The 26070-nt window shown below is 32.5% G+C and overlaps 2 protein-coding genes across 2 annotated transcripts; both read right to left on the bottom strand.

The window, feature by feature from the left end:
• Positions 1 to 8947: 8947 nt before the first annotated feature.
• LOC111630162 (patched domain-containing protein 3-like) lies at positions 8948 to 16428 on the bottom strand. The gene is made up of 3 exons (XM_023374212.1): positions 16341 to 16428; positions 15947 to 16261; positions 8948 to 10439 (listed from the first exon to the last, which is right to left on the bottom strand). The coding sequence occupies exons 1-3, from the start codon at positions 16399 to 16401 to the stop codon at positions 9175 to 9177; spliced, it is 1641 nt and encodes a 546-aa protein (XP_023229980.1). The 5' UTR covers positions 16402 to 16428; the 3' UTR covers positions 8948 to 9174.
• Positions 16425 to 19483, bottom strand: LOC111630159 (patched domain-containing protein 1-like). Its single transcript, XM_023374210.1, has 2 exons — positions 19423 to 19483; positions 16425 to 17380 (listed from the first exon to the last, which is right to left on the bottom strand). The coding sequence occupies exon 2, from the start codon at positions 17346 to 17348 to the stop codon at positions 16425 to 16427; it is 924 nt and encodes a 307-aa protein (XP_023229978.1). The 5' UTR covers positions 17349 to 17380; positions 19423 to 19483.
• Positions 19484 to 26070: the final 6587 nt, after the last annotated feature.

The following is a 26070-nucleotide window of genomic DNA, read 5'->3' on the forward strand; positions in this document are numbered from 1 at the left end:
ACAAGAAATGTATAAAATTACAGTACTGTATTAGACTTACGGTACCTAATTTACATACTGACAGACGATAGTTAGCGTAAAAATCTCCGTAGCGTGGCGCCACGCTAGACGGCGGAAATTATATATTTAATTATAACAAAGTTACAATAAGTTAATATATAATTATATATACAGTACCTAATTTACATATAATTAATATATAATTATATGTACATTAACATATGTACATTAATTATATATTAATTATATGTACATATAATTAATATATAATTATATGTACAGTACCTAATTTATATATAATTTATATATAATACTGTAAAGACAATAGTTAAACTCAACTGACTCGCCTAAACTCTCTGTAGCATGGCACTAGACGGTGGAAAATAGTTCGGCTGCTCGTCCGCGATGACGAGTTGGCGATGACCTTTTACCGCGTTTTACGCGTCCCTTTATAAGAATACTGCCACAATTTTTTGCCGTGTCATAGGAATCTGCGTTATTGGAACTCGCGTTATAGGAGAGTCTACTGTACGTGTCGAAATTCCCCCCACTGAAGGGAGATGGTTAGGATTAAGGCTTACGGTAAAGAACTCTGCTTCTGTTTATACTATTTTAGATGCAGGTTTTTGCGCTTTTGATTGCGTTTTAATACGGCACGTCAACACAATGTACACAAAGAAGGGATTTTTCGATATTTCCCCGCAGGGGAGAGAGACAGAATTAAGGCTTACCGTGAAGAACTTGGTCTCTATTATATTATTTTAGATGCGGGGTTTTGCGTTTTTGATTGCGTTTTAATAGGGTACGTCAAGAGAATGTACACTAAGAAGAAATTTTTCGAAAAATTTCTTTTCCACGGGGGAAGTGTTATACATTTATAATAGATACATTTTGAGCCACATCACCGCGTGGCAGGGTCTGCTAGTATTTCATAAAAGTATTTAAGATGTTACAAATACTGAAATCGTCTTATCGTGTTGTAATTTTTCTTATTTCTCACAGCATATTGCAGGAAAAAGTAAACGAGTAAAATACATAGCCTTTATCTCTCTTACACTGTTAGGATTTTTTTTTTGATATACATTATGATCATGTGTAAAGCTTAACTTTAAAAATATTCTTCGAAATTGTTTATAATAAATACGGGTTTAAGGCATAAGTTCACTAACATTGAAATTACAAAGCTGTGACTCATCAGTATTATTTTGTATATGCTGGTGCTTTTATTGTATTTAGAAGTGTATGGGCATGTCACATGCTTTTCAGTTACGCACCAAACAATTTCTTAAAAATTGTCAGAAATTAATAATTTTAATGTAACTGACAAGCGCACTGCACGGCAAGTGGAGGTTGTGGGTTCAAGCCCCATCCCGGGCCAGTTCTTTTTTCCAGAAGGTTCTAAATTTATTTAATAATTTATTTATTTAATTCTAATTATTAATTTATATAAGAGATGGCGCATAACGTCTACCACTAGTGCCAAATTAATTTATACCAATCAATTAATTAGCCTTATTATAGCCCGATATTTAGGCGATCGTTTGGTGATTTATTGCATACTACTCAGGATTTGAGATGTTGTCATTTATGTTATATTACTGCTTATCTACTTTGCTTTCAACAAAAAACTGACAGAGCTTATATCTAACAATGTTTATGCAAAAACTATTTCGTGACATTGCATTTAGTTATAGACTACGATATATTACATTGACAAAAGCGTGAAGTTCACCGGTATATGAATAAAGCACTTGGTGAATGCTGAAAAGAAACGAATCTGGCCAGATGATAAAATTCTAGTATGAAGATGTATGCGCTCAGCATTCGCATGATTTTATAATAGTTCGACAAAATATTTAATTGATATTAATCCACCATTTCCATCATAGCCTACAGATCTGAACTGTATTCTACATAAATGCAAAATGCAGATTTCTAATTATGTGGCTACAGCGTGGCCTGAATAAAAGTTATCCAACAGAATAAAGCATCTAAAGCAGACAAGAGAGCTGACGCCTCTCCCGTTTCACCCCGTCTAAAACTAGAATTTTTAAATGTCTGATAAGTGAGGGCTAGAACCTGACCAAATGTCATGGCTCAACAAAATTTGTTGTTGTAAAGCCATGCAGCTATGAACATTCTGGAAAGAAATGTGACGTGTAGCGAAAAATTGGTTTTATACAATTATTGCAAAAACAGCATACATTGCATTGTGTCACGTGAAGTAAGCCCAAACATATTTCAGTATTGTTTGGGCGTGCCTTCGCTATTGTAACAGGTCGGATTTTATAAGAACACGAATTAGAAATTTGCGTTCTCAAATAAGTGAGTGTGCAGCTCAACATTGTAACGGTTGTGGCCTGTGAAAGAAAAGGAAAAAAAGATTCTGGTTCAACAAACATGAGTGTGTTGCAACTTATTTAGTCATTCCAGTTTTATGTTTTTTGGACATAAAATCAGAAAGTAACCCTCAAGCCAAGATAATAAGTAATGAAGACGAATCACTTTGACGACCATCAAAACTCGATCCGAAATGAAACATCTTTTTTCAAGCGAAAATTCGTTGGAGCAGTTCTCCTATCACGCGAATTCTCAGACACTGCATTCTTTAGACAAAAAACAGTTACTCCCCTAAGATGCGCCTTTATGNTATACACTCATTGACAGAAAAGTTGTTATGCACCAAGAAAAATGTTAGAATCAAAACTTTATTTGTGTAAATGTAATAATGATGGTAATAAGTGACAACAAAATAATAATAATTTCCTGTGCAACAATGGTTCAATTTAAAGGAAACTTTAATACCATGTAGGACCTCTTCCTGAATACAGGAGGTGATATTATCAGGCATGGAGGCATACAAGCACTATATGCTATCCTATGACAGATTTACCCATTCCTGACCCTTCACACTCCTGAAGATGACTGAAGTTAGTATCCCATCTGATACTGTACCATAAATGCTTGATGGGTGACAAATCTGGGGATCACACAAGCCAAGGGAGTGTGGCAAAATGATGGATTCATGACATCAGTAACTATTTCAATTTATTTTCATTACTCAATGCGTGATGCATTGAGTAATGAAAATTACTCAATGCATCACGCATTGAGTAATATCAAGTTTATAATTGTTTATGTTATTCTATGACAATGAGACCTGCTTAAATTAAAGCATTCTTTTAATCTAAAAAATTTTACATTAATTTATGTTTAGTTTAGCACAGAAAATTATAGAGTAAGCCTATTTACTTATCTGTGTGATTTAATTTCCATTTTCTAAAGTATTTAGTAATAATTATTAAATCATACTTAAATTGTTTTATTTTGTGTGCAATACAGTGGTACCTCAGGTTACGAACGCCCCAGCATACGACATTTTCATGATACGATCTCAGTTTCGGAACGGATTAATTTCGTATCCTGAGGTACCACTGTACTGAAATCGTCTTAGGCAATGTATTGTAATTTTTCTGATTTTTCAAAGCATACTGCTGGAAAAAGTAGGCGAGTAAAATACTTATCCTTTATCTCACTTACACTGTTAGGATTTTTTTTCTTTGATATACACCATGATCATATGTAAAGCTTCACTTTTGAAATATTCTTCGAAAATGTTTATAATAAATACGGGTTTAACGCATAAGTTCACTAATATTGAAATATCAAAGCTGTGACTCATGTGCATTATTTTGTATATGCTGGAGCTTTTATTGTATTTAGAAATGCATGGGGGTGTCAGATGTTTTCCAGTTATGCACCAAACAATTTCTTAAAAATTGGTGAGAAATTAATAATTTTAATTTAACTGACAAGCGCACCGCACGGCAAGCGGAGGTTGCGGGTTCAAGCTTTGTCCCGGGCCAGTTTTTTTTTCCAGAAGGTTCTAAATTTATTTAATAATTTATTTATTTAATTTTAATTATTAATTTACTTAAGAGATGGCGCCTAACGTCTATCTCTAGTGGCAAATTAATTTATACCAATCATTTAATTAGCCTTATTATAGGCCGATATGAACATTCTGGAAAAAAATGTGACGTGTAGCGAAAAAATGGTTTTATACAATTTTTGCAAGAACAGCATACATTGTGTCACATGAAGTAAGCCCAAACATATTTCAGTATTGTTTGGGCGTGCCTTCGCTATTGTAACAGGCCGGATATTACAAGAACACGAATGAGAAAGTTGCGTTCTCAAATAAGTGAGTGTGCAGCTCAATACTGTAACAGTTATGGCCTGTGAAAGAAAAAAAAAAGATCCTAGTTCAAGAAACATGAGTGTGTTGCAACTTATTTAGTCAGAAGATCTGAAGTCCTGTTGTTAGAAGATCGTATTAAAGTTATCACAGCAGCAATTAGCGGCAAAGTTTAACTGTGAAAAAACAAAATTTACTTTATTTACAGTATTTTTTTTCGGGGTGTAAAATATTATACACGATACAATTAATTGGCTGATCTCATCGTTTGATAAAATTTAATATTATTTATTTATTTATTTTGAAGCTCATATACAGTACGTGTGTGATAAATAGTTTCTGTATCAACCTAGCTTATTTACACGATATTTTTAAAAAAATAATATTCAAGTAATTTTCACAAACAAAATATTCAAAAAACAATAAAAGCATTAATGCAAAATTCAGTTTTACAGGAAACCTTCCTTTTTCGAATGTAATGATATCGTATAATGAGAAAAAACAATAAAATCGTTTTATTATTAATTAATAATTTTTCTTATTGTACTTGCACGTAATGCACGTAACTGAGGAGCGAACGAAAAAAACCGAGTCAAATTAATTAAGTGGGGAAAAAAGTGTGCATTATAATCGGGAAAATGCGACTATTGTATTAATCTTTAAAATATTGGTATTAAATCTGTCTTATAATATCACGACGACTCCTGTAAATCGGGTTATCCGATAAGAATAAAATACAATACCAATATAGCCCTATCGTTGAAAAAATTCGCTTATTTTTTCTCACCTCGAGTTTTTCTTAGTAGAAATGGCTATAAAATGCGCAAAATACATACGGAAATACGTTATTACAGGACCACCTGTATTGGACGACCACCTGTCTAAAAGACCACTTTTTGAAGCAACCGTGGGTGGTTGCCATAGACAGGTTTTACTGTATTTGAACATAACTGTCGAGTTTCGTAGCAATTGCCCGAACGGCCTAGGAGTGTATAGCGAGCGAACAAACAAACAAACGAATATCCTTATATATATATATATATATTTGTATAATTAAAAATTAAAATTATCGAGATCGATTATGTGAAATTAGTTTCATTAATGAGTCATGCGGTAAGTACTATACGGATTTGTTGTTATATAATATCTCATGAAGATAGGGGTGGCCAACCTTTGTGTACATAAGATCTACTTTTTATTTTAAAAATGGGTCGCGATCGACTTGTCACAGGCATAGTCTAAGTGGGGAGGTGAAGTGAAATACATACATATGTTCATACTCTGTGTTTCGGTACGAGGCGCACTCCCGTGAGCTATGGGTAGAAAAGCAAAATATATGTTCAAAACTATTGTTTATTTTTTAAATTACTTATTAAGTTTTCGAGATATGGGCTCATAAAGAAAATAAATTTCCAGATCCAACTTTTGATATTTGCATCTACGAATTCAATCCATAAAAAAGTCGATTTTCTGACACTTTTTCAAGATAGATTTTTAGTAACTTAAAATGTAATTTAATTTTGTTATCAATTGCAATGTATAAGTTGTGGTACTATTTGTTCGTAAAGATGAAAAGGTTCTTATAAAAATGCTCAGTATGACTGATAATTTGATTTTAAGATTTCACTTTCGCAATTTTTTTTTGGGCCAGGAAAATTCATCATGGAAGTATGATATAAAATTTTTAGAGTTATTTTTTGCTAATCTATGAATAGCTCGCAGGAATATACCGCGTACTGAAACACCATGTATATCTATCTACGTAAAAGATAACATAATTTTTTACCGGGCCACAAAAACTCACATTTAGAAAAATTAAAACAACATAAGTAATTATTAACAATATTTATTAATTCAAATAAGCTACAGATAAAGACAGATTTAGAATTGATAAGCAAACACCTTTATCGTTGCCGATAAAAATTTAATCAAAACAAACGTTTTCGACCTATTCCATTCTATAGGCCATTGTCAGATTTAAAACGAACAATTGGAAGATTTCGTTCCATAAGATTCGAATATTTCGAATTATTCAAAAACGGTTAAAAAATTTCGTAAAATTTTGCTAATAGAGATAATTTGTTAAGAAAATTATTTTTGTAATCTTGAAGTGCTGTGTCAAGGTGATCTAGGCCGCCATATGCCTATTGCCGGGGTAGGCAGGACTCTTAAGCCTTGGTAGGACACCTGCATAGGAGAAGAAAAACTCTGATCAGAAACCGTGAGGAAGGCACGGGAAACCACCTCAGCTATACCTCCCTTGTTAATGGAAAGCAGAAAACCTATTAATCTTACTGGCAAATATGGGACTCATCTCCAAGAGAAAGGTGTCATGCCCGGCAGGGGAAGTAATGGGGCTTCCCAGGTCGTCACCACGCGAAACCCCCATAGGAAGACCCCCATAGGAAGAATTCGAATAGGAACATGGAATGTAAGAACCATGCTTTGACCAGGTAAGTTGGAAACTGTCAAGAGAAAAATGAAGAGGCAGAATTTGGATATTCTTGGGCTTAGTGAAGTCAGATGGGAAGACAGCGGTGATTTTTTAGCGATGAATTCAGGGTTATTTATTCTTGTGGAAGTAAAGGAAAGAATGGTGTAGCATTTATTTTAGGTAAGAAGGTAAAAAACTCAGTTGAAAGAATTGAATGCAGAGATGACAGAATTTTAATGATTAAAATGAAAAGCGATCCCATGGATATGATGATATTTCAAGTATACATGCCTACTTGAGACTATGACGATGAAGTAGAAGAAATTTATGACCAAATTGAAGATGTAATAGAAAATGATAAAACTAAAAAATTCCTAATTGTTATGAGAGACTGGAATGCATCTGTAGGAGAAGGAGGAGATGGAAAAATTGTGGGCAAGTTTGGGCTAGGAAATAGGAATGAAAGAGGCGAACGACTAGTTGAATTTGCTACCAAGCATCAATTAATAGTTGGAAACACATGGTTCAAACAATCCAAACGTCGACTATACACTTGGAAAATGCCCGGAGACATTGGAAGGTATCAAATAGATTATATTNCGTAAATGTTCCATGAATAGAACATAAAAATTTTTTTAAATAAAAAATTTTACAAAAGGAAAAAATTAACATAAATCTTCAATGGACTAATTCTGGTCGAAGTTTCTAGTACATTTCTTAACCAAATATTTCCATGCCGATGGTAGGCTCTCCGCATCTCTCGCATTTAAACAGCCTTCTCCTATCTTACTTCTGTATATTTCTATTTTCTCCGCCGTCATTGCTAGAGTTGGGGAAGACAGAGGTTTGATGATTGTTGCCTCATCCCATTTTACCTCAGAGCCTTGCGCTTGCGCCATTTGGGACAAAATCGTTGAATTAGATGCTAGTGACGCCGATATAATCTTTTTTAACATCCAGTTGTAAGTTCTCATAAGGAATCTTATACACCCCTGCTTTTTCCTCCGCTTCGATACTATCTTTATCATTTCTCAAGATCTTATACAAATTAGGGGCTTTTCTTAAAACCATTCTTGATTCCTTTCGACTAGCAATTTCTTTCATAACACTATTCATACTACTATTATAAGTAAATTTTGTGAGCCTATAGGAACATTCTTTAAAGTTCTTTTTACTATGCCCCTTTCATACTTATTCACAGTATTGAGATTGCTTTGCCACTCTTAAAATATACGTTTTAAATGTAGAATCAAAGTATGGTGAAAGCAATAGGCATACAGAGAGTTATATTATCAAATAACTTATTTATATTTATAAAAAGTAATGTGCAGATGTTGTTTGTTACAAGAATGTGACGTGAATTTGTTTTACTCAACAATTTATCGTTGGAATAATTTTTAGAAATTATCACGTGTAGCATGTTTAAAAGTCGGCCATTTCTTTAATTATTTTTATTTTCTACTCTTTCAGGTCATTCAACACGATTGACTATAGTACAGTAGTTCTTTCATCTTAACAAGTCTGTTATAAATAAATATCATGAAGCTGTGTTATAAATATCAAATAAAAGGTGTCGATGCCAAAATTCTTGACATCGAAAAAAAATGAAAATACAAAGTATTAATTAAAAGCAAAGTAATTGTTCAATCATAAAGTAGTTATTTTTCATTTAGGAATATTGTTTGCAATGTACTCGATAAACCGTCCTCTTCTATACCAAAACATTTATAAATTGGCAATGAACACTTTAAACGGATCTTGCCTTTAGATGCTAAATAAATCACATACTGTATATTGAATCACCAAATACACACGTGTTATATTGTAAGTCTTATTAATATTAAACCATGCGACTTATAACACTCATATTCTAACATGTGTCTTGTAATTCTATCATATATGCTCATAATTATTACTGTTAAATACTGTTAATTTTAGTGCTTCAATTCATTACATGCTTATTTCAGAGATGATGCTAAATAGAGATTTTTCTACCGTTGCCAGATGTTCCACTTTTCTTCGATTGTCACGATTTTTTTGATTGAAACTTAACATCTAGAAAGGTTTATTCTGAAAACTGTATATATAATCAATTTTTTTAAACAATGAACTATATTTTTACCGCACATTAAATGTATTTCTATCAAAGAAGAATAAAAATACACGTTTATTGCATGTCCTGAAATTGAAGCGTACCAGTATCTTTCGGGGTAAACTAATTTTGTCCCAAGTGTCTACCAACCAAAGATTTGTATGTCTTTTAATATTAACTTCTAAACAAAATCATACAAGAATTACATTGTAGGTAATTTTAATTAAGTGTACAGTACACAAATAACGCAAATATGGCGTATAAAAAACAACACTGAATGAAACTACAGTTAACAAGGGCATAGAATTAGAATTTTTTATCCTTTGCTAGAAAAATATTAAAATAATTAAAACTCAAATTTTAATTAACAGACAATCTTTTTGTATACCAGTACCAATATAAAAGTCATTTCCAATGTAATGAAAAAAGTTATTCTTTAAAACACCTTATTTACGAAATAGTCTTAGGACGACCAGGGCGATGATTTATTAACAAAATTAAAGTATTTTGTGACTTTTCAAATAAGGGGAAAATCATAGACAAAACGACAGGTATAAAAAGTAGTGCATGAAATGCCGTTTCTATAGCAATAAGCACTACGATTTTCACAAATGTCGACAGAAAATATACATCCGAATATAAAATCAATATTCCTAATCCTGTGGACAATGAACCTTGAATAACAGAAAATCCAATACGATACAAAGAATCTCTCATTTTCTCGTTCGCAGTCTTCTTAGATGACGTAATATAAGCATAAGACATATGACAAGGGTAATTCACACTGAATCCAACACATAGAATTAGATTCATCATTGAGAATATATCCAAATTGACGCCCCATAGTGACATGTAACCCAATGTTTCTATTATTGAACATACAACACATATGGCAACAGTAAGGGCAACTAGAACGTTCGGTATCATTAAGAAAAAAATTATAGTTATTAAAACGGCCGTAATCCAAAATAATTGGTAAATTGTATGTTCTATGATTATACCTTGGTCAACTATACTCGATTTTATACAGTGCACCAAAACAGGAATTTCGGACTTTTCGGTAATTTCCCATAATTCTTTCAATGTATTTCTGTCTGATTGTGAAGTATTTAAATTCTTACCCATAATAAAAAATCTGCTATACAAAATATCAGTTCCATCGCTATTAAAGACGACATCATTAGATAGTGACTTGGCTGCGCGTATTTTGAAGAAAACGTTACGAAGACCATCGATGAAATCTTGTTTGTTCGACATGTTATAACCTCCTAACGAAAATTTTGCAACAGGATTATTCTGAAACTCCTTATAAAATTTTAACCACGATACAGTGTATTGCTCTTCGGCCACATTCGGATGTTGCTCGAATTTTTTTAAGAGATTTTCTATGGATTCTTGAACTTTTATATCTGAGTAATCTAAAGTCTTATTGATGATTATGTGAAAAGGATAAACGTAATTTGCAAAATATTTCATTCGAATCTGATAGCTTTGTTGAAGCATAGTACCTTCGGCAAATAAATGCTCATACTTTAATCCATGTTCAATAGAATGAGCACCCCAAATTCCAAGTGATAAATTAATGATATAGATAAAGACAACAATTATTTTTAAAACTGGATTCGATAGTATTTTTCCTAACACATCTTTAAAAAATACCATGGAAGCTTCTTCTTGTATTTCGTTTTCTGTCGAAGTATTTTGTTCGGATTCTACTGCAATTAATAAAAACTTAAAATTAAGATAAATTAATAGAAATAAATTAAAAAATGTGTAACAATTATAAGTTTTCTGTAATAAATGTTAATAAAATTAGAAAATTTCATTGTTTAAATTTTTGTGTTTAAAACACACATTAGGCTTATCATTTCCTCTGTTTGAACATATCTGACTAGGACTTGAGAGCATAGTTCTTATGACAAGAGTCAGATTTAATTTTGTTTTTTATAGAAAAAATTAAATAGAGTATTAGATAAAATTATTAAATGGATGGAATACCGGTATGTAGTTTATCTTTATAATAATATAAAATAATTAATACAACTATAGTTATCAACTGCTCTATAAAACTTTTTAATTGCAATATTCCTATCTTATTCTTAAACAAGAAAATATCATAAACGTGAGAGTAGGTAACAATTAAAACATGAAATTAGTAGCTAAATGAATAAAGTTTTTATAGACTAACACAGAAAAATTTGGCTTATGTCGGGAAAAGTGCGGGTATTGAGGGATTGCTGGATGTGTACAGATATTTCCTGAAATATAAAGAAAACTGATTTATTAACGCTGTTATAAATTCTGTTTTTCGGATACTTGTGCGCCAAATTATCATTATAAGACTTCTACATTAATTCTGTATTATTCATATGTATACACATATATAATATAAAATAAATTTTTATTTATATGACCCATTAAAACGTCTTACTTAAAAATAATAAGGTGTCTTTTTTATGTTGAGGAGAATATAATTTTATTACATATTGCCGATTATATCTAGCTTAAACTGGAATTGGATTGCTTCCAAAGTATTCGATACAAGCTGATATATTGAAACACACATTATAAATTCGCCCGTTTGAATATATGTCGGCTTGGATTTCGTTAATGCTTGTTAAGCGCAGTGATGCACCAAAAGGAGGACCAAGGGACTCTGGCACCTCCAAAAAAAAAACAACCAGTGGAAAATTATCCAAATCTTTTATTAATTCATTTTTTTATTTTTATTGTGTAGTGTCTTGTACTGCATTTCATTAATACTTATGAATTAGCAATCACATAAGGTAGGAATTTTATTGAATTCGCACTAAAAAGTTTTTTATCTGCTCAACTCGGCTTCTAAGTGTTTAAATCCTGTGTGCAACCTAATAAGGTTAATTTCTTTGACCCTATCAGATCTGAGATGTTATTATTAATAATAACATAGAGGATAAAATTCCTAAACGATATTAATTGTATGCCTTGTTCGCACCTAAGCAAAGAGCTCTCCAAGTGGTGTTTTCTGAGTTCTCTTGAAGTGTCTTATACCTAAAGAAAAGTCCGTTTTCTACTGTAAATCTTCCCAAGAAGTATTTTGTTAGATGTTGCATGTGTTATGTTGCATAACAGAGATGGGACAGACTTTAATTGAAGATGTAGGAAAATGATTAAGGTATCATATTTGGCTAGTCTGTTTCGAGAGATATCACTCCACGAAAAATCCAAGGAATTTTTCGTAGGGTGATATCTCCAGTTTAATCCAATTCCAACAAAGCGATAGGCAAACTCCTTAATAGCTTTGGCCATCTGGCTGGACAAGAGATTATATTACCTGAATGAACGTATATCAGTAACATTAGGTAATAAAAATAAGTGTTATATGAGCACTATTGTTACATTCAGATTTTAATTTTCGTAAAATTTTATCTAATTGAGATACAAACGAAACTTCTTATGAAACAATGTGATAGAAATGTAATACAGATGAACATTATGCAAATAAATTAAATCTTTAACGAGAGAGACAGCGTAATAAAACTGCTTTATAAAGACCATAGAGGTAATTCACTGCCACTGGCATTTTCTATGCTACTAATAAACGAAGTATGGTTAAACTCCATATAATATCATTATTTGTTTTTCTCTTCGAAAGTGCACCGAATTGAATATGTTACAGAACCAAAGGATCCCGTGCAATAAGAATTGTATAAAACAGTGAGATCTACGCGCAAATTTGAAATTTAACAGTTTCATACTCACGTAATTTTGTGATTGCAATACCCTTTAAAATGTAAAGTTGTGCTGTAAATTTTAACAAATTTAAAACTTACAGCACAAATTTACATTAAACTTAAATTAATTAATTAATTCATTATTATCAATACAACGCTGTCTATGAAGATTGCAACACCATAAAGGAATTATCCGATTAGAATGAAATTTTTACCATACATTTTTGAATGATTGTATAGAACATAATTGATTAAATTTTATAAAATCTTCGCGAGTTGCAATAATAAATGATATGGGTCGTGGTTAAAAAATATAAAGGCTTTTGATGGTATTCCGAGAAATTGCTTGTTAGGCAGCTAATATGCGTGTTCATTATTCATTTTTACTGACTGCTAGAGGGCTGACGGGTCAATTGCCGCTTGACCATATTCCAGACATATGCAATAGATGGCATGACCGGCTAACAGATAGGCAATGAAATAGGCAGTATCTGACGTGCCTAGAATAGGTCTTGTGCATAGTTAGCAACATGTGATTGGGCATTGTGCTGTTGGAATATAGTGCAGAAATGATCCAAAGAAGGAGTGTAATTTCGGCTTCTACAGCTTGCTTATGTAGCGGCCGCTGTTAAGATTGCTCTGAAGTGGTAGCTGCCGAGACCGTGAATAGTTTTCAACGGGGTTCCACACGATGCGAACACAATATTCGGTCACTGCCATGCAGAAGCAGTGTCTGTCATTTCTATTCGTTCACTGTCTAATTTTCAATGCACCCAGTTGTTTGCGGTCTGCTACCTCCACACAGTCATCACAGTTGTTTTCGCTAGCCACGATATAAAGGCTAAACTTATAAATAAAATAATAAAAACTTACTTGGTAAAATAAAATGTGTGATGGATATATTAATACATATCTGGTACAAAATATTCTTCAATTGATTCGGATAATTGATTCGGATAAACGACGCTCTACAGTATATTCATACAATGAATATACTGTAGAGCGTCGTTTATCCGAATCAATTGGGGACTGGGGTTGTTCGGATAACATATTTCTCGGATAACCAATTATGTACGAAAAAATATATTAATTTATCCCGTGTTGAAATTTTTCTCCGTTGCATGTCGCTTCGCGTTGAATTTTCGTCGATGTTAAGCCTAACGAAGACTATTGTATCGTTAGAAATTATTTTTTTATTTTGTACAAACAAAATAAATATATTGAAAAATAAAAAAAAAATAAAAAATTATACTTCAGAAGTTAATTTAGTATCAAAAACGTAAAATATTTGAGTAGCGGGAGACATAGCCAAAGATTACAGCGCCACAGCACTGGCAAAAATTTAAATTTGTTGACTGAAATTCCTTCGGATAGCCGATGTTTCGGATAACCGACCTTCGGATAAACGACGCTCTACTGTACTTTTAAAATTATAATTACATATAACTTTGTAAAGAAACGCACACAAAAATAACATAAAATCTTTTTTACTCTTTAAATCTTAACCATTTACAAGTTAGTCAAATAGCTCCCTACAAGTGGAATCAGAGACTATCCTGCTAGGTGTGCGGTGCGTGCATGCACGCGGGCTGCCAAATCCCGAGCGTGTCGATACCGGCTCTTTCAGCAGGGTTTTATTTATGTTCCCAATTCACTAATCGCTTAATTATTTAACTACTTCTTAAGTAGAAATAAGTCGAAACCAGTAACTTTGTACTCGAATATATGTAGTCTTGGGGAAGAAGTGGAAAGACAAATTTTTATGACAACGGATACATAAATTGTAAATTTAAGGAAAATAAATTCTAGAGCTTTTTCTGTACCTCGTGCATCTCTCTCATTCATTAAATTTAGTTGTAAATGATGTTGTCAAAGTAACAGTTAATTTTTTAACGTTATACAAGAATTGTACACGTTTTTTTCTACATCCCCTTAAACATGGGACATACGAAATCGTAATATCACTGGTTTAACATTGAAATCCGTCAGTAATATAAAATCGGAAAGCGGAATAAAAATATCAAATTTTTTAATGACTTTTTAAAAATTCCTGTCAACTATACAGAACTATCGTAAAAACATACTAGTAAATTCTTATCGGTTGGGTTAGGTTATAAATCTACTCGAGATTCATGTAATAGGGCGAGGGCGGCCAAATATCTAACATGAACGGCTAACAGCCCAGAACCAGTCCTGGATAGAATTGGATGCGTTATATGTTTAGCATTAACCCAAGGGCGTAGGCTTCCACCGGCTAAACTGGGTGAGGTTGGTGCTCTGTAAAGCGCATGCGCGAATCTGCCTTTTTGGATGATGACAATACAGCGTTTCCACTCGCCACTAATATTCGAATATACAATAGCGATCTTATCTTTTTTTCACGTGTAGTGTAGAAATTCGTAATTAGATACATAATGCGGTTGTAATAAAATATTGTGCAATTATTTTCGTATAATTAAAATTAATATGTATTTATTTTTTAGAAAATACAAAAGAACGGCGCATCCAACGCTTCCAACGACAGCACGCCACTGCTAACTATGCGTCCACATTCAATTTCTGTTGTTACATACCATTGAACAAATCATTATTGATGAGAAATAATGATTCCTGAAAACAATTTTACAGATCACTATCCATGATGAACTCGTGTGTGGCTTGAAAACAACCGTGCATTTATATTCTAAACTCCAGAGTTAACAGTGCTGAGCATATATTACCGAGCGTAGACATGTGCAATCACTCTGAATTTTGATAATTTGCATACCACACTTTGGTTTATAAACCCTGTAAGTTTAAAGCTAATATCACGATTCCTTAAAGTGCTGAAATTCTCACAAGTAACAATTTATAATAACAAATGGCACCCTGTTTCTATCAAATTGATCATTGATTGTTTAACCTTATACTACGATATAATGAATATGGAAGTTTGTTTGGTGGAACTTTGAGTGATGGAATAAGAGAATACAAGGATTTGGAGATTTGCCAAGAGTGGATGCTTACCGATAGGACTTTTTGTGGAAATCTCACCTTTGTTTTTGGTAATAAACACATGAAAAACACAGAAAACTACGTTGCGAGATCGTTGAAGATTCGCGAACCCACGATCCAGTATTCAGTGGATTCACACAACCCGCCAGTAGAAAATCCATGTTCAGTTTAAATATATTGATGCAAGGCGCCATTAAAAAATTCTATTAGATTAGTTTGAAATAAGATAAAAAGCAGTAATTTTACGAAATTCAGAAAAACATTAAAAATGTTCGTAAATTATCATTTGCATCGAAAAGATAATTCTGAGTTTGATCTTATCTACAGATGTATTTGACAGATGAAAATTAAAAATACTTAGAAAGGAAAACTTTTAACAAATGTAACGATGAAAAATGACTGTAGACAGAATATTCAGGCAGAAACTTATTTTGTTTGAATATGTTTCTGTCTACAATATGAGAATCGTAACAAAATTTTGAGGTACTTTAAGGTCAAATTAAATTTCAACTTACCTCGACTAAATAATGTAAAAGAAAGACAATTCTGCTTCTCTCTGTATCCACTTAATGCCAAGCAACCCCCGAAAAACGTCATCTGATACAGAAAAGTGAATACGATGCATGTCGCTGTATAATAACAGAATATTCTGACAAAAGGAAACGGACTCATCATTCCGATGCAATAAGAAATGAAGTTTGTGACTGAAGTCAAAGTGATGGAAATTCCAGCTTCACAATATGTTACTTCCATGCGTTTCTCGACTTTCTGCTTGGGATTGGTGACCCTCCAGCAGCCTATTACTACGAATGCATCATCTATCTCGGTCACTAAATAATTGATAAGTAAACACTTAGATTCATAGTATTATTACTAAAGAAATAAACATAAATATATAAAACATCTTACCAAGTACAAGATATGGAATGGTGGCATTCCACGAAATGTTTTCTATACCAAAAGCTGACATTAATCCGAAAGAAGAGACAACCGCTAATCCAGCCGATATGACACTGGCTGCACCAAGCACGGGTTGGGTTTACTTCTCACCCAACTATTGCTCATGCAGAACAATATTGAAAATATTATCATAAACGCTACTAAACCTCCTATTTTAGGCCGTATCTTATGAAATTCTTTCCTAAATTCTTTCTCTACGAATGAAGGAGAATCGGGATAGGTATTAACATAAGTGAAGTTATATTTCTGAATTGTGTCGTAAACGAAAGTAGACCATTGTTCAAATGTTTTTCTCTTCTCTTTATTCTTAGCGTCTGTTGAATAATATAACATCATTGCATTAACTTCATCTATAAAATTATTGTCATCCAGAACTACACCTCCCAAATTCACGAAGTAAATCTTATAGGTGAAAGACAATAAATCTATATCAATGGGATATTTTAGCTTTTTTCTTTTCTGCAGAATGGAGTTTATTCCCACTTCTGACATCACCTCAATAATCGGGTTTTGGAAGCATTTGTCGTTACTTAAAGCGCACACATCGAGATAACCCTTCTGTTTTCCATCACTATCAAATGTTACATTTTGTATGACTTCATCGATTAAACTTACATTCGAAAAAACATTTTCATCGAGCATGTTTCCTCCGCCTCTTTTCAAGAGGTACACGAGGAGGGCATTGGGTACATCAGGGAATCTCATTTGGTCAGAAAACTCTGCCGAATTATACGTAAAGTTATTTTCTACAAATTTCTTAGTATCGAAGATTTTCCCACTATCAGATACTACCATATCATAAAAATCTTCCTTGGTTTTTAGGCTTATGATGAATGGAGACAGAGCAATGGAGAGAATTACAGGTAAAATAATAAAATAATATGGATGTCTTCCAACTGCATTTCCGATCCTCTTGTAAATGAAGGAAAGATTTTCTCTTATACAGTCGATTTTCATTTTGTTCTTTTCAATTGAGAAATGTTGATAACCTAAATAAATTAATATATATGAATTTAATTTTAATCATTTTTATTTAAATCTATGCCTGACGTTGCTGGAAAAAAGTAAGAAAAAGTAACAAATGTTTAAAAACAAATATTATAGTATAAGTTTCCTTAGTTTAGCTCACTACTGTTATTTATATTAAGAAGTGAGATAGGGTATAAAAAATTTTTTAAAACATGAGGTTTCCAGACATGAGTTCATATAGCATATATTTACAGCAGAATCATATCGAGTATGCATGAAATCTTCGAGGCTAATGGTTAAAAGAGTTAAGGAGTTAATTAGTTGTCGTTGACCATCCTCCCGGAAAAGAGGATGGTCAATGACAACAAATTATTACTGTTCTACTATTACTATTTAAACAACTACTGCTTTTGGTCGAATTACTTCAACCCTCTTACACAACAGCCCTTCTTTCTATCGAACCGACTAGTATGGTTGCATTCGAATAAGAAAATTACATAATACAAGTTACCGGGCAACCCAAAATATGTTTTAAGCGGTTTTCATGGGTATCGAGTTTAAATATTTGGTCCGTTTATCGCGAAATTTGTTCGGTAGGCAGATTACTGTTTGATATTCGGCTGTAAATGGTACAGTTTCTTAGAGGTAACATTAGAAAAAATATGATATTTTAAAAATTTAAGATATCGTATTTTTCAATTGGTTCAAACTTTACCAATAAAATTGTGTCATTTCTTACCATCCGAGTATCGCGATAAACTTAACAATGCTAGGCAAAATAACCAAATTTTTATATGATTTTCTTTTTAATATTCGTTATATTATGGTATTTAATTTCGTAACTACAAAGGCTATATCACGTAAGGGTTTATCACACTGTAACCAATCTAACACATTTTAAAAAGTCTTTATTCCTGTACAGTACACATTTTAAAGAATTTTAAAAATATGTTAGATTGGGAACTTGGTGTGAACCCTTACGTAAGATAATCTTTCTAAATATAAATCAAATACCATAACATAATATAATAGAAAGGTTATAAGGATAAAATAATCTAATAATCTTAATCTTTGCTGTTGTTATTTTTTAGCTCGAGTAACGCCGGACTCATCTGTTAGTATTAATTAAATAAAATTAATTATTTAAAAATTAATTAACTTACAATTTCTTTTTAAAAATCCTTTCGAATGATCTCGAAACTAAATTCGCATTTCGGATTTTAATGTCTGTTAATTTAACGGAAGGTTACTCTCATTTACAGTTTATCAGCTAAGATTTTAGTTGCATAACTTTTATCATTTAAGAAACTTAATAATGGGAGAATGTTTGTATAAATAATATTTTTTACTATACATTACACAGGATTATTTTATTCACCTCTTATCACTGTAATAGAATTATTAATTAGACATGCGGCGCAGGCTAAGCAAGCCCAGGGAATTCGCCCTTGTTATAGTAACATGATAACATCTGACCCTTTTGTAACAAGTTGAATAAACTAACCTTGGACAATATTTTTAACTATAAAATTAGATAATTATCTTCAGTTTATAAAGAATAAAGTTGAATTCTGTAAATCAAATTTCATGAGATAATGGAAAATATAAATATTTATACTAGCAATACATATTACTCCTATGTTAGAAAATATATGGTACCCCAAAAGTCTATTAACCAAAGGATAGCCTGCTGAAAAAACGCATTGCTGTACACTGAGTTCGTTATTCATTCCCGACCTATATTTAACACAGTTAACTGACATTTCATCCACTTCGTATTTATCGTTATTTTTGATATAAACAAATTAAAATAAACATTTGTGGCGTAGTAAACACTAGTATTGTGTTTTATTCCAAAGACACATGGCAAATTTACCATCAAATTTCTTTTGATGGAAAATTTGCCACGTGTCTTTGGAATAAAACACAATACTAATGTTTACTACCCCACAAATATAAAACAGGACACGGTTTCAAAAAGAAAATCAATAAAATAAACATATTAACGTGTTTTCATGAGAACTGTTTTAATTTCATGAATTATTCGTGATTAATAACATACCTTATTTGTGTGATGCTGCCGATTTGGGAGCTAAATTCAGGACAGAAGTGGTTCAGGAATCGTATGTGGGTACACTGAGACAAACTCAACGATTACAAACCCACCTCTTTATTTGTAAGTTGCTTACAAAATTTTTATCGTTTTGGAATTTGAATGGAAGCAATGTTCAATGTCTGAGGCAAGTTCTGATACAGAGAATATTCATAAACGGTAAGAGGAAGAGGTTCGAGAAAAGATGTCGATAGGGAAGATGATTGATGAAGAGATGAGATATGAGAAAGAGAAGGGAGACGAAGACGATGACGATGATAGGCACATAATAAAAGCCCGACAATCAACTCGGAAAAAGAATCCTGCATGTCCTTGAAATTCAAGGTTTTTAATAAATTTATTTTCGAATTAAGCATTTTCATTTGTTCTTATTCTTTTTCAGAGTCTCGCTATTGGTCATTCTTTGTATCTAGGTGAATAGGATTTTAGCAAATTATTACGGTTTTGATTAGTTTAGACTTCCCTTCTTCGCTTCTCAATTGGTCATTACTCTGTTTCCAGACCAAATTTTCAGACAAACACTTATGTTTCCTGACGAACAACTTATCTCGCTACCTAATCTGAGTCTTATCAAGAGTCAGATTAGAGCGCGAGAAAGGTCGGTCCTCGAGTACACTTTGATATCTCATTTTCAATCTGTCCGATAATTGTTTATTGAACCTTATCCCTTTTTTCTCGTATTATAAGCTGTTGTATTTTGATATTATAACAATCAAGAATTTTAACAGAATTGTTAAAATTTTTTATTTTTACGACGTTCTCCACATTTATTAAAAATAATCCCTCAAGATTTTTACATGTTTGGATTCAGGACAACTTGAAACATCGAGAAATGCAAAATAATTCAAGGGTTTCTTTCTGTATGTATGGATTTTAGTGTGTATGTGTGCGTGCGTGTGTCTGGGTGCACAATTCTGTGAACCGCAGGGAAGGTCAGAGGTCTCTCAGTTGGCGTCACTAGTCAGAATGACAAGTTAGGCGCGTGGAGGGAGAGAATTTTGGGGTCGATGCCCAGGTGAAGGGCGTGATCGAGTAAAGGAGTCTACCATTTATAACAAATATAACAACAATTTATTAAATTAGCAAAATCGACAAAAAGACTACACAAAACTGGTTTCTCAACAGCCTACCAAATCGAGAGAAACTTTATACGCTTTTTCATACATCTTTCTACGGTTCCTAGACGGGTAAGCCCATGTAGGCACTTAATTGTTCAATGAAGTGGTTTTAATCCAAATGAGCACAATTATAAAAATTTTGCGACTTTGGCGATGATCGGATATCGTAGATCAGAATGTCGGTGGGTTCGGAGAATCGGCACGATGTCGTCGGTCCAGCGTTCGTGAAGAGACTTTCCCGAAGGGGGTAAGAACAGTCTTATATAGCTTTTTGTGGTGAATTTCCACCACGTGATCGGATGTTCATGAGTTAAAGGTTATAGGTGTCCCAGGGACTTAAAACAAGTGACGAAAGTTGGATGTTAACCATAAACTTTTCTGCAAGATGAGCCGCAAGTTCTGCAGATAGCGATAGATAGGACAGGAAGGTTTACACATTTGGCAAAGATCGATTTTTTTCTAATTAGTTCGTCAAATTTGTTTATTTTAATTAATTTTGGATCTCACAATTCTGTTTGTTCTCTTTGGATATTAACAACTGCTATTTAAATTTTTGAAATTTTGCAGTGAAATATGCTCATTACGGGATTTTTGTTGTCAAATTTTATGGTTAAAGGTCGAGCGGATGGAAAGATAAAGGGGTTCCGTGGATAACCAGTAGGATCAGCATTAGCATTTACAATGTTTTATAAAACTCACCCGTAATCTGAAAATTAAGGTTTTTGTGATTTTATAATAAATATAAAAATGTTTTATGTAAAATATCCTAACAGATGGCACCACATGTAATTTTAAATGTTGCTGGGAAAGTTAAGCAAACCGTTTCTGGATTTTTAATACCTTTTCTTGATTTTAAATTTTCTTACATACACATTTTTGTTATGTTTTATATACATTATGTAATCTATAATAAAACATTAAATCTTGTAACTTATTAAATCGGAAAATGCATAAGTGGGGAATAATTCGATTAACATAAATCTCGTTTTATGGCTTTATATCTTATTGAATTATGAAATTTTATCTATCTATATATATATATATATAAATGGACATGTACCTATATTTCACTTTTCCGCCAAACTACACATCGCACGTGAATGGTGTTTGTATGTGGTGGTAGCCCCAAGTCTCCATTCGTGCATAGGGGTGGTTGTGTCTCGATAGCTATAAGAGTGCGGGAGATATGAGGCTGAAAGTGGTTGAAAGTGGCTTTCTATTTTGAATGTTTTGTTTGAATTTGTTCGAACAAATTCGAATATTGGTTCTATTATAGAACGATTGTAAACGTTCCAGAAACGTTGAAAATAGTTCGTTTGACTAAACGTAAAAATTCTCTAATTAGTCTGGAAACGGGGAACCTAATTCTTGCATTCTGTGAAAATGAGTAAGATTAGCTATAATGTAATTATCTTAATCTTCACTATCGTTACTTTTTGCCCAGCGAAGCGGGTCCTTGCAGCTAGTAATTAAATAAAACAGTTGACTACATAAAGATATGCACAGTAAACAATAATTAATGTTTATTCGTTATCCTCTGTTTATTTTACTGGTTTTCAGAGCAACGAGTAACGAGTACAAAAGTAACGGGTAGTTACTATTAGCCTATCACCAGAAATCATCAAACTGATCTAAGATTATTCTGATCATTCAAATTGTGTATACAAATAAGCTATATAGATTTGATCAATTATTATCCACGTAAAAAAATTCTACGTTGGATTAACAGGATTGCGATGAAATTCATCCGAACGGAGGGTAGGATCGTTTGGATTGAATAAGAAAAGATAAAAAATGGCAGCTTTTATGGTTGAGGTCACTCTTATAGTTGAGAACAAAGAAATATATTTTACTGTTAAAAAGAAAAATACTTAAAACTTGTAGATGGTATGCGAAACATCATAATTAATTAAAATATCCGATGAACAGAGATGAAAAATAAGTGTTATGAGACAATTTTGCGAGATTGTATGGCAAGAATGCATGGCAAGCACTCAAGTTTTGCCGTTTTAAGAGCAATTTCATTCACAGAGTAAATTCAATTCGATCATACTTCTATACTTTCGCCAAGTAAAACGCATGACAGAAGCGATTTGTATCACTAACAAGGACTGATCTGATTTTGCAGATCGATCAATCTGAAACAAAAAGTGTCTGCATATCTTTGTGAGATTCACTCTTATGTATCATACATCAAAAACGTTTTTTTCATGTACAGTTGAAAAACAACCTCTTGCAACTCTTGATGAGAAGGTAAAAATGAATCCTTTCGATTCTGCATTTCAAGGATGATCATCTATATCAGCGTTTCTCACACGCCCTGTTCGGCGAAGTATATTTACTGCTCCACATTAAAAAATTTTCTTATTCAAAGTAATAATAATAAAATTTTCATTTATTAAATTATGAAAAAAGATATTTTATACGAATTTTAAATTTACGTAATTTATGTTTAGCACTGCACTGAAGACAAATTCTTGTGTTCCAGAAAGTACTGTGCATACGTTTCTTTTTTATATCTCGCAAAGGTGTGATGCCATTTATTACTAGACATTTGTTACAATATATTTAAGTGGATTTGGCAAATATAAAAGTAAGTTTCAACAATGTCTACAGATAAATTTTGGATCAAAACGAAAAATGAATATATATCTCTATACGAGAAAGCGGTAAAAATATCAGTCCTTTTCGCAAGAACATATTTATGTCAAGTGCGATTTTTAACTATGAAGGTAATAAAAAATAAATTTAGAAATCGACTTTCAATTATTTCACCGCTCTGATACAGCTTGATTAATTTACAACTCACAATTGAAAAGTTAAAAATTTAATGTATACTTTAAAATATACTTTTTAATTTACTGTATTGCAATATATATACACAGTGCATCAAAAGTTTCCATACATACAGAAGTGAAATGTAACTTTATTCATAAAACATAAAAATGTCAGCATTAAGATTTGTGTCTGTGGATTGATGAAGTAAAAAAATAAAACATATCGGTGATCTGCCAATGGAATAAATTCTGACAGGACTTCCTATGTGCAAACTGGATTTTGTTTTGGGTGTTAGACACATGAAGAAATCTCAAAACACTGCATGGTGGCCAGCCAATTGGTCAGGCACGATCCAATGTTTAATAATTTCATTTATTCGGCCAGCGGTGGGCTTGATTTGTGTCACTGTATGGAGACTTTTGTAACACCCTTTATATATGTAGCCTATATATACACCAGAAATTCCCTTCCATAGTGGAATACTTTTTATTAGAAAGTAGAGATTAAAAATTGTGAAAAGTATAGGTCTGATGAAATTGAATAATAGTAGCTAATATTTTTCAATTTGTATATAATTGCTGAACATTGTATTCACAGAATACAATGTTCAGCAATTATATACATTTGGCAGTGAGTAATTATATATACTTCCGTGATTGAAGTTATTGGAAGACATTGTTCTCTGTTACATAGTCAAGACTTATCATTTTGCTTTATTATAGATAAGGGCCTTCGTTTCTTATATCATCAAGCCGACAAACGAGAAATGAGCTTATTGCAAATATCTCAAATTTTTAAAAGTAATCGACACAGCTGTGACACCAAAGGGACTTTCGTTCGTCTTAGAATTTCTTCCAATAACAAAGATAAATGTAGAAAAAATAATAAACGAATTGCTACGTTACATCTTTATGTACAAAGAAATTTAAAAAATCGGTTATATCTAAAAAAAAATTATATCTTTTCTCAACTGAAGATCTGGAAACTGTGGGAATTCTTCTGACTGTACCTTTCGTCAAGTCTTTTTCTTTGTATAAAGTTTCAATTAACGATGCAGACATCATTATCTTGGTGCCATTTCACAATTTAAGTCGATTATCCGTGACTATTGATAAGGATAACAGAGAATATACATTTAAAGAAGGAGTTGTTCAGCTGTTGAGTCTATCAGGAAACCACGTGGTAGAAATAAAACTAAATAATTTTCAATACGTGAACATCTATTTGATTGGACGTTATTGTCAAAATATTCGCCTTCTTGAGCTCTTTTCTATACGCCATTTATATTTCAAGAACGATTCAGAAGATGAATCGTTAAAGATTTTTAAATCGTTTGAAAAAATAACCATTAAAAATCTTTGCAACGATCCATGGAACGAATGCTTGTATCTATTCTTCAGCAACTGTTAGAAAGTGACTGATCTAATATTGACTTTTATGTCCCGTTTAACTGATGATTCGATTTCCAGAATTCTACCATTTTTTAAAAGAATTAAAACGGTTACTATATATCATTGCGAAAACGTTTCCGATTCAATATTTCTTTGGAACGACTTTATTGCTAACAGGAAAAGTATAATGTACAGGGGCAACGCCAGCAGTAAAAGAATTGAGAACATTGCGACGAAAAGTTGCAGCCCGGCATCATGACGATGTCACAATAAATAGTCGCTGGTTATAATTAGTTTGTTTATTTGGTTACGGCATCTCGACCAGTGAGTGATGTGCGAGGAAGGATGCATCCCGGAATGAAGTTTATTTGAAGTTGGCCCCAATTTAAGTGTTACTAACGCGAAGAAAATCCGGAGAAATCTATTTGGCCAGTCCGTTGTTATATCTCGAATCTACGGCCGACTAACTGTGTTCGGTGATTTGGTTCACTCGGTTACTGAAGTATACTTATTGAACTGTAAATTGAAAAAAACTGTAGAGCTATAAATTTCCGGACGTCCGTTCGTCTCTGACCTTCCTTAATTCGAAGAACGAAATTATACAGATGATAGTCGAGATTAGACATGAAAATCGTAACAGAAAAAAACCAGATTACCCATATACGAACTTATAATTTGTACCGCAATTCACGTTATTTCAATTCAAAAATTTTCCTCCAAACGATGTTAGATGCATGCTCTATTACTAACGGAAAAGGTATGATGTACGGGGGCAAAACACTACTACACTGCACGCAGGAGACTGCTATGTGCTATCTGTTCCGGTAATTGCGTATGGGCGCATCTATTTACCGTTAAATTATTGTGGCAGTAATTTGGTCAATATAATACAGTAGAACCTCCATTATCCGGACCTCCATTATCCGGATTTTCGATTATCCGGATTGTTCAAAATAAACAAAAATTTTACGAATATGCTGATTTGCACTTGGCGAATTACGACACTGTTTATGTACGTGATGGAATGCATAACATTTTTGTTTCAACAACGTCTCACCCGGCACAGTGGTCGTAAACTCTTAAATATATTTTGCGTAGTAATAAAAATATAACTTGACGTACGTATTTATAAATAATTTATATTCAAATTACATCATTTCTNGGAAGTTAAACTTTGAAGCTTTTTCTTCAAAATTAACGCATTTTTTCGTTTTTTTTCAGTTTTAAGTATTTTTTATGTTTGATTACATTTATATAAAAAATTGCTAAGAACTAAAGCGATTAAGGTAGATCTAGCTGTCCTTTACATC

The sequence above is a fragment of the Centruroides sculpturatus genome, unplaced genomic scaffold (genome assembly GCF_000671375.1).
Source record: "Centruroides sculpturatus isolate CEXI.00-Female unplaced genomic scaffold, Cexi_2.0 scaffold521, whole genome shotgun sequence".
Lineage (NCBI taxonomy): Eukaryota > Metazoa > Arthropoda > Arachnida > Scorpiones > Buthidae > Centruroides > Centruroides sculpturatus.

Bases quoted from the DNA above. Each gene is read 5' to 3' on its own strand.
- LOC111630162 (XM_023374212.1), bottom strand. From the start codon at position 16,401: ATGTCAGCTTTTGGTATAGAAAACATTTCGTGGAATGCCACCATTCCA. The intron at 16,262-16,340 runs GTAAGATGTTTT...TCAATTATTTAG, and splicing joins CATTCCATATCTTGTACTTG to TGACCGAGATAGATGATGCA. The intron at 10,440-15,946 runs GTAAGTTGAAAT...TATTAATTGCAG, and splicing joins TTTTACATTATTTAGTCGAG to TAGAATCCGAACAAAATACT.
- LOC111630159 (XM_023374210.1), bottom strand. From the start codon at position 17,348: ATGAAAATCGACTGTATAAGAGAAAATCTTTCCTTCATTTACAAGAGG.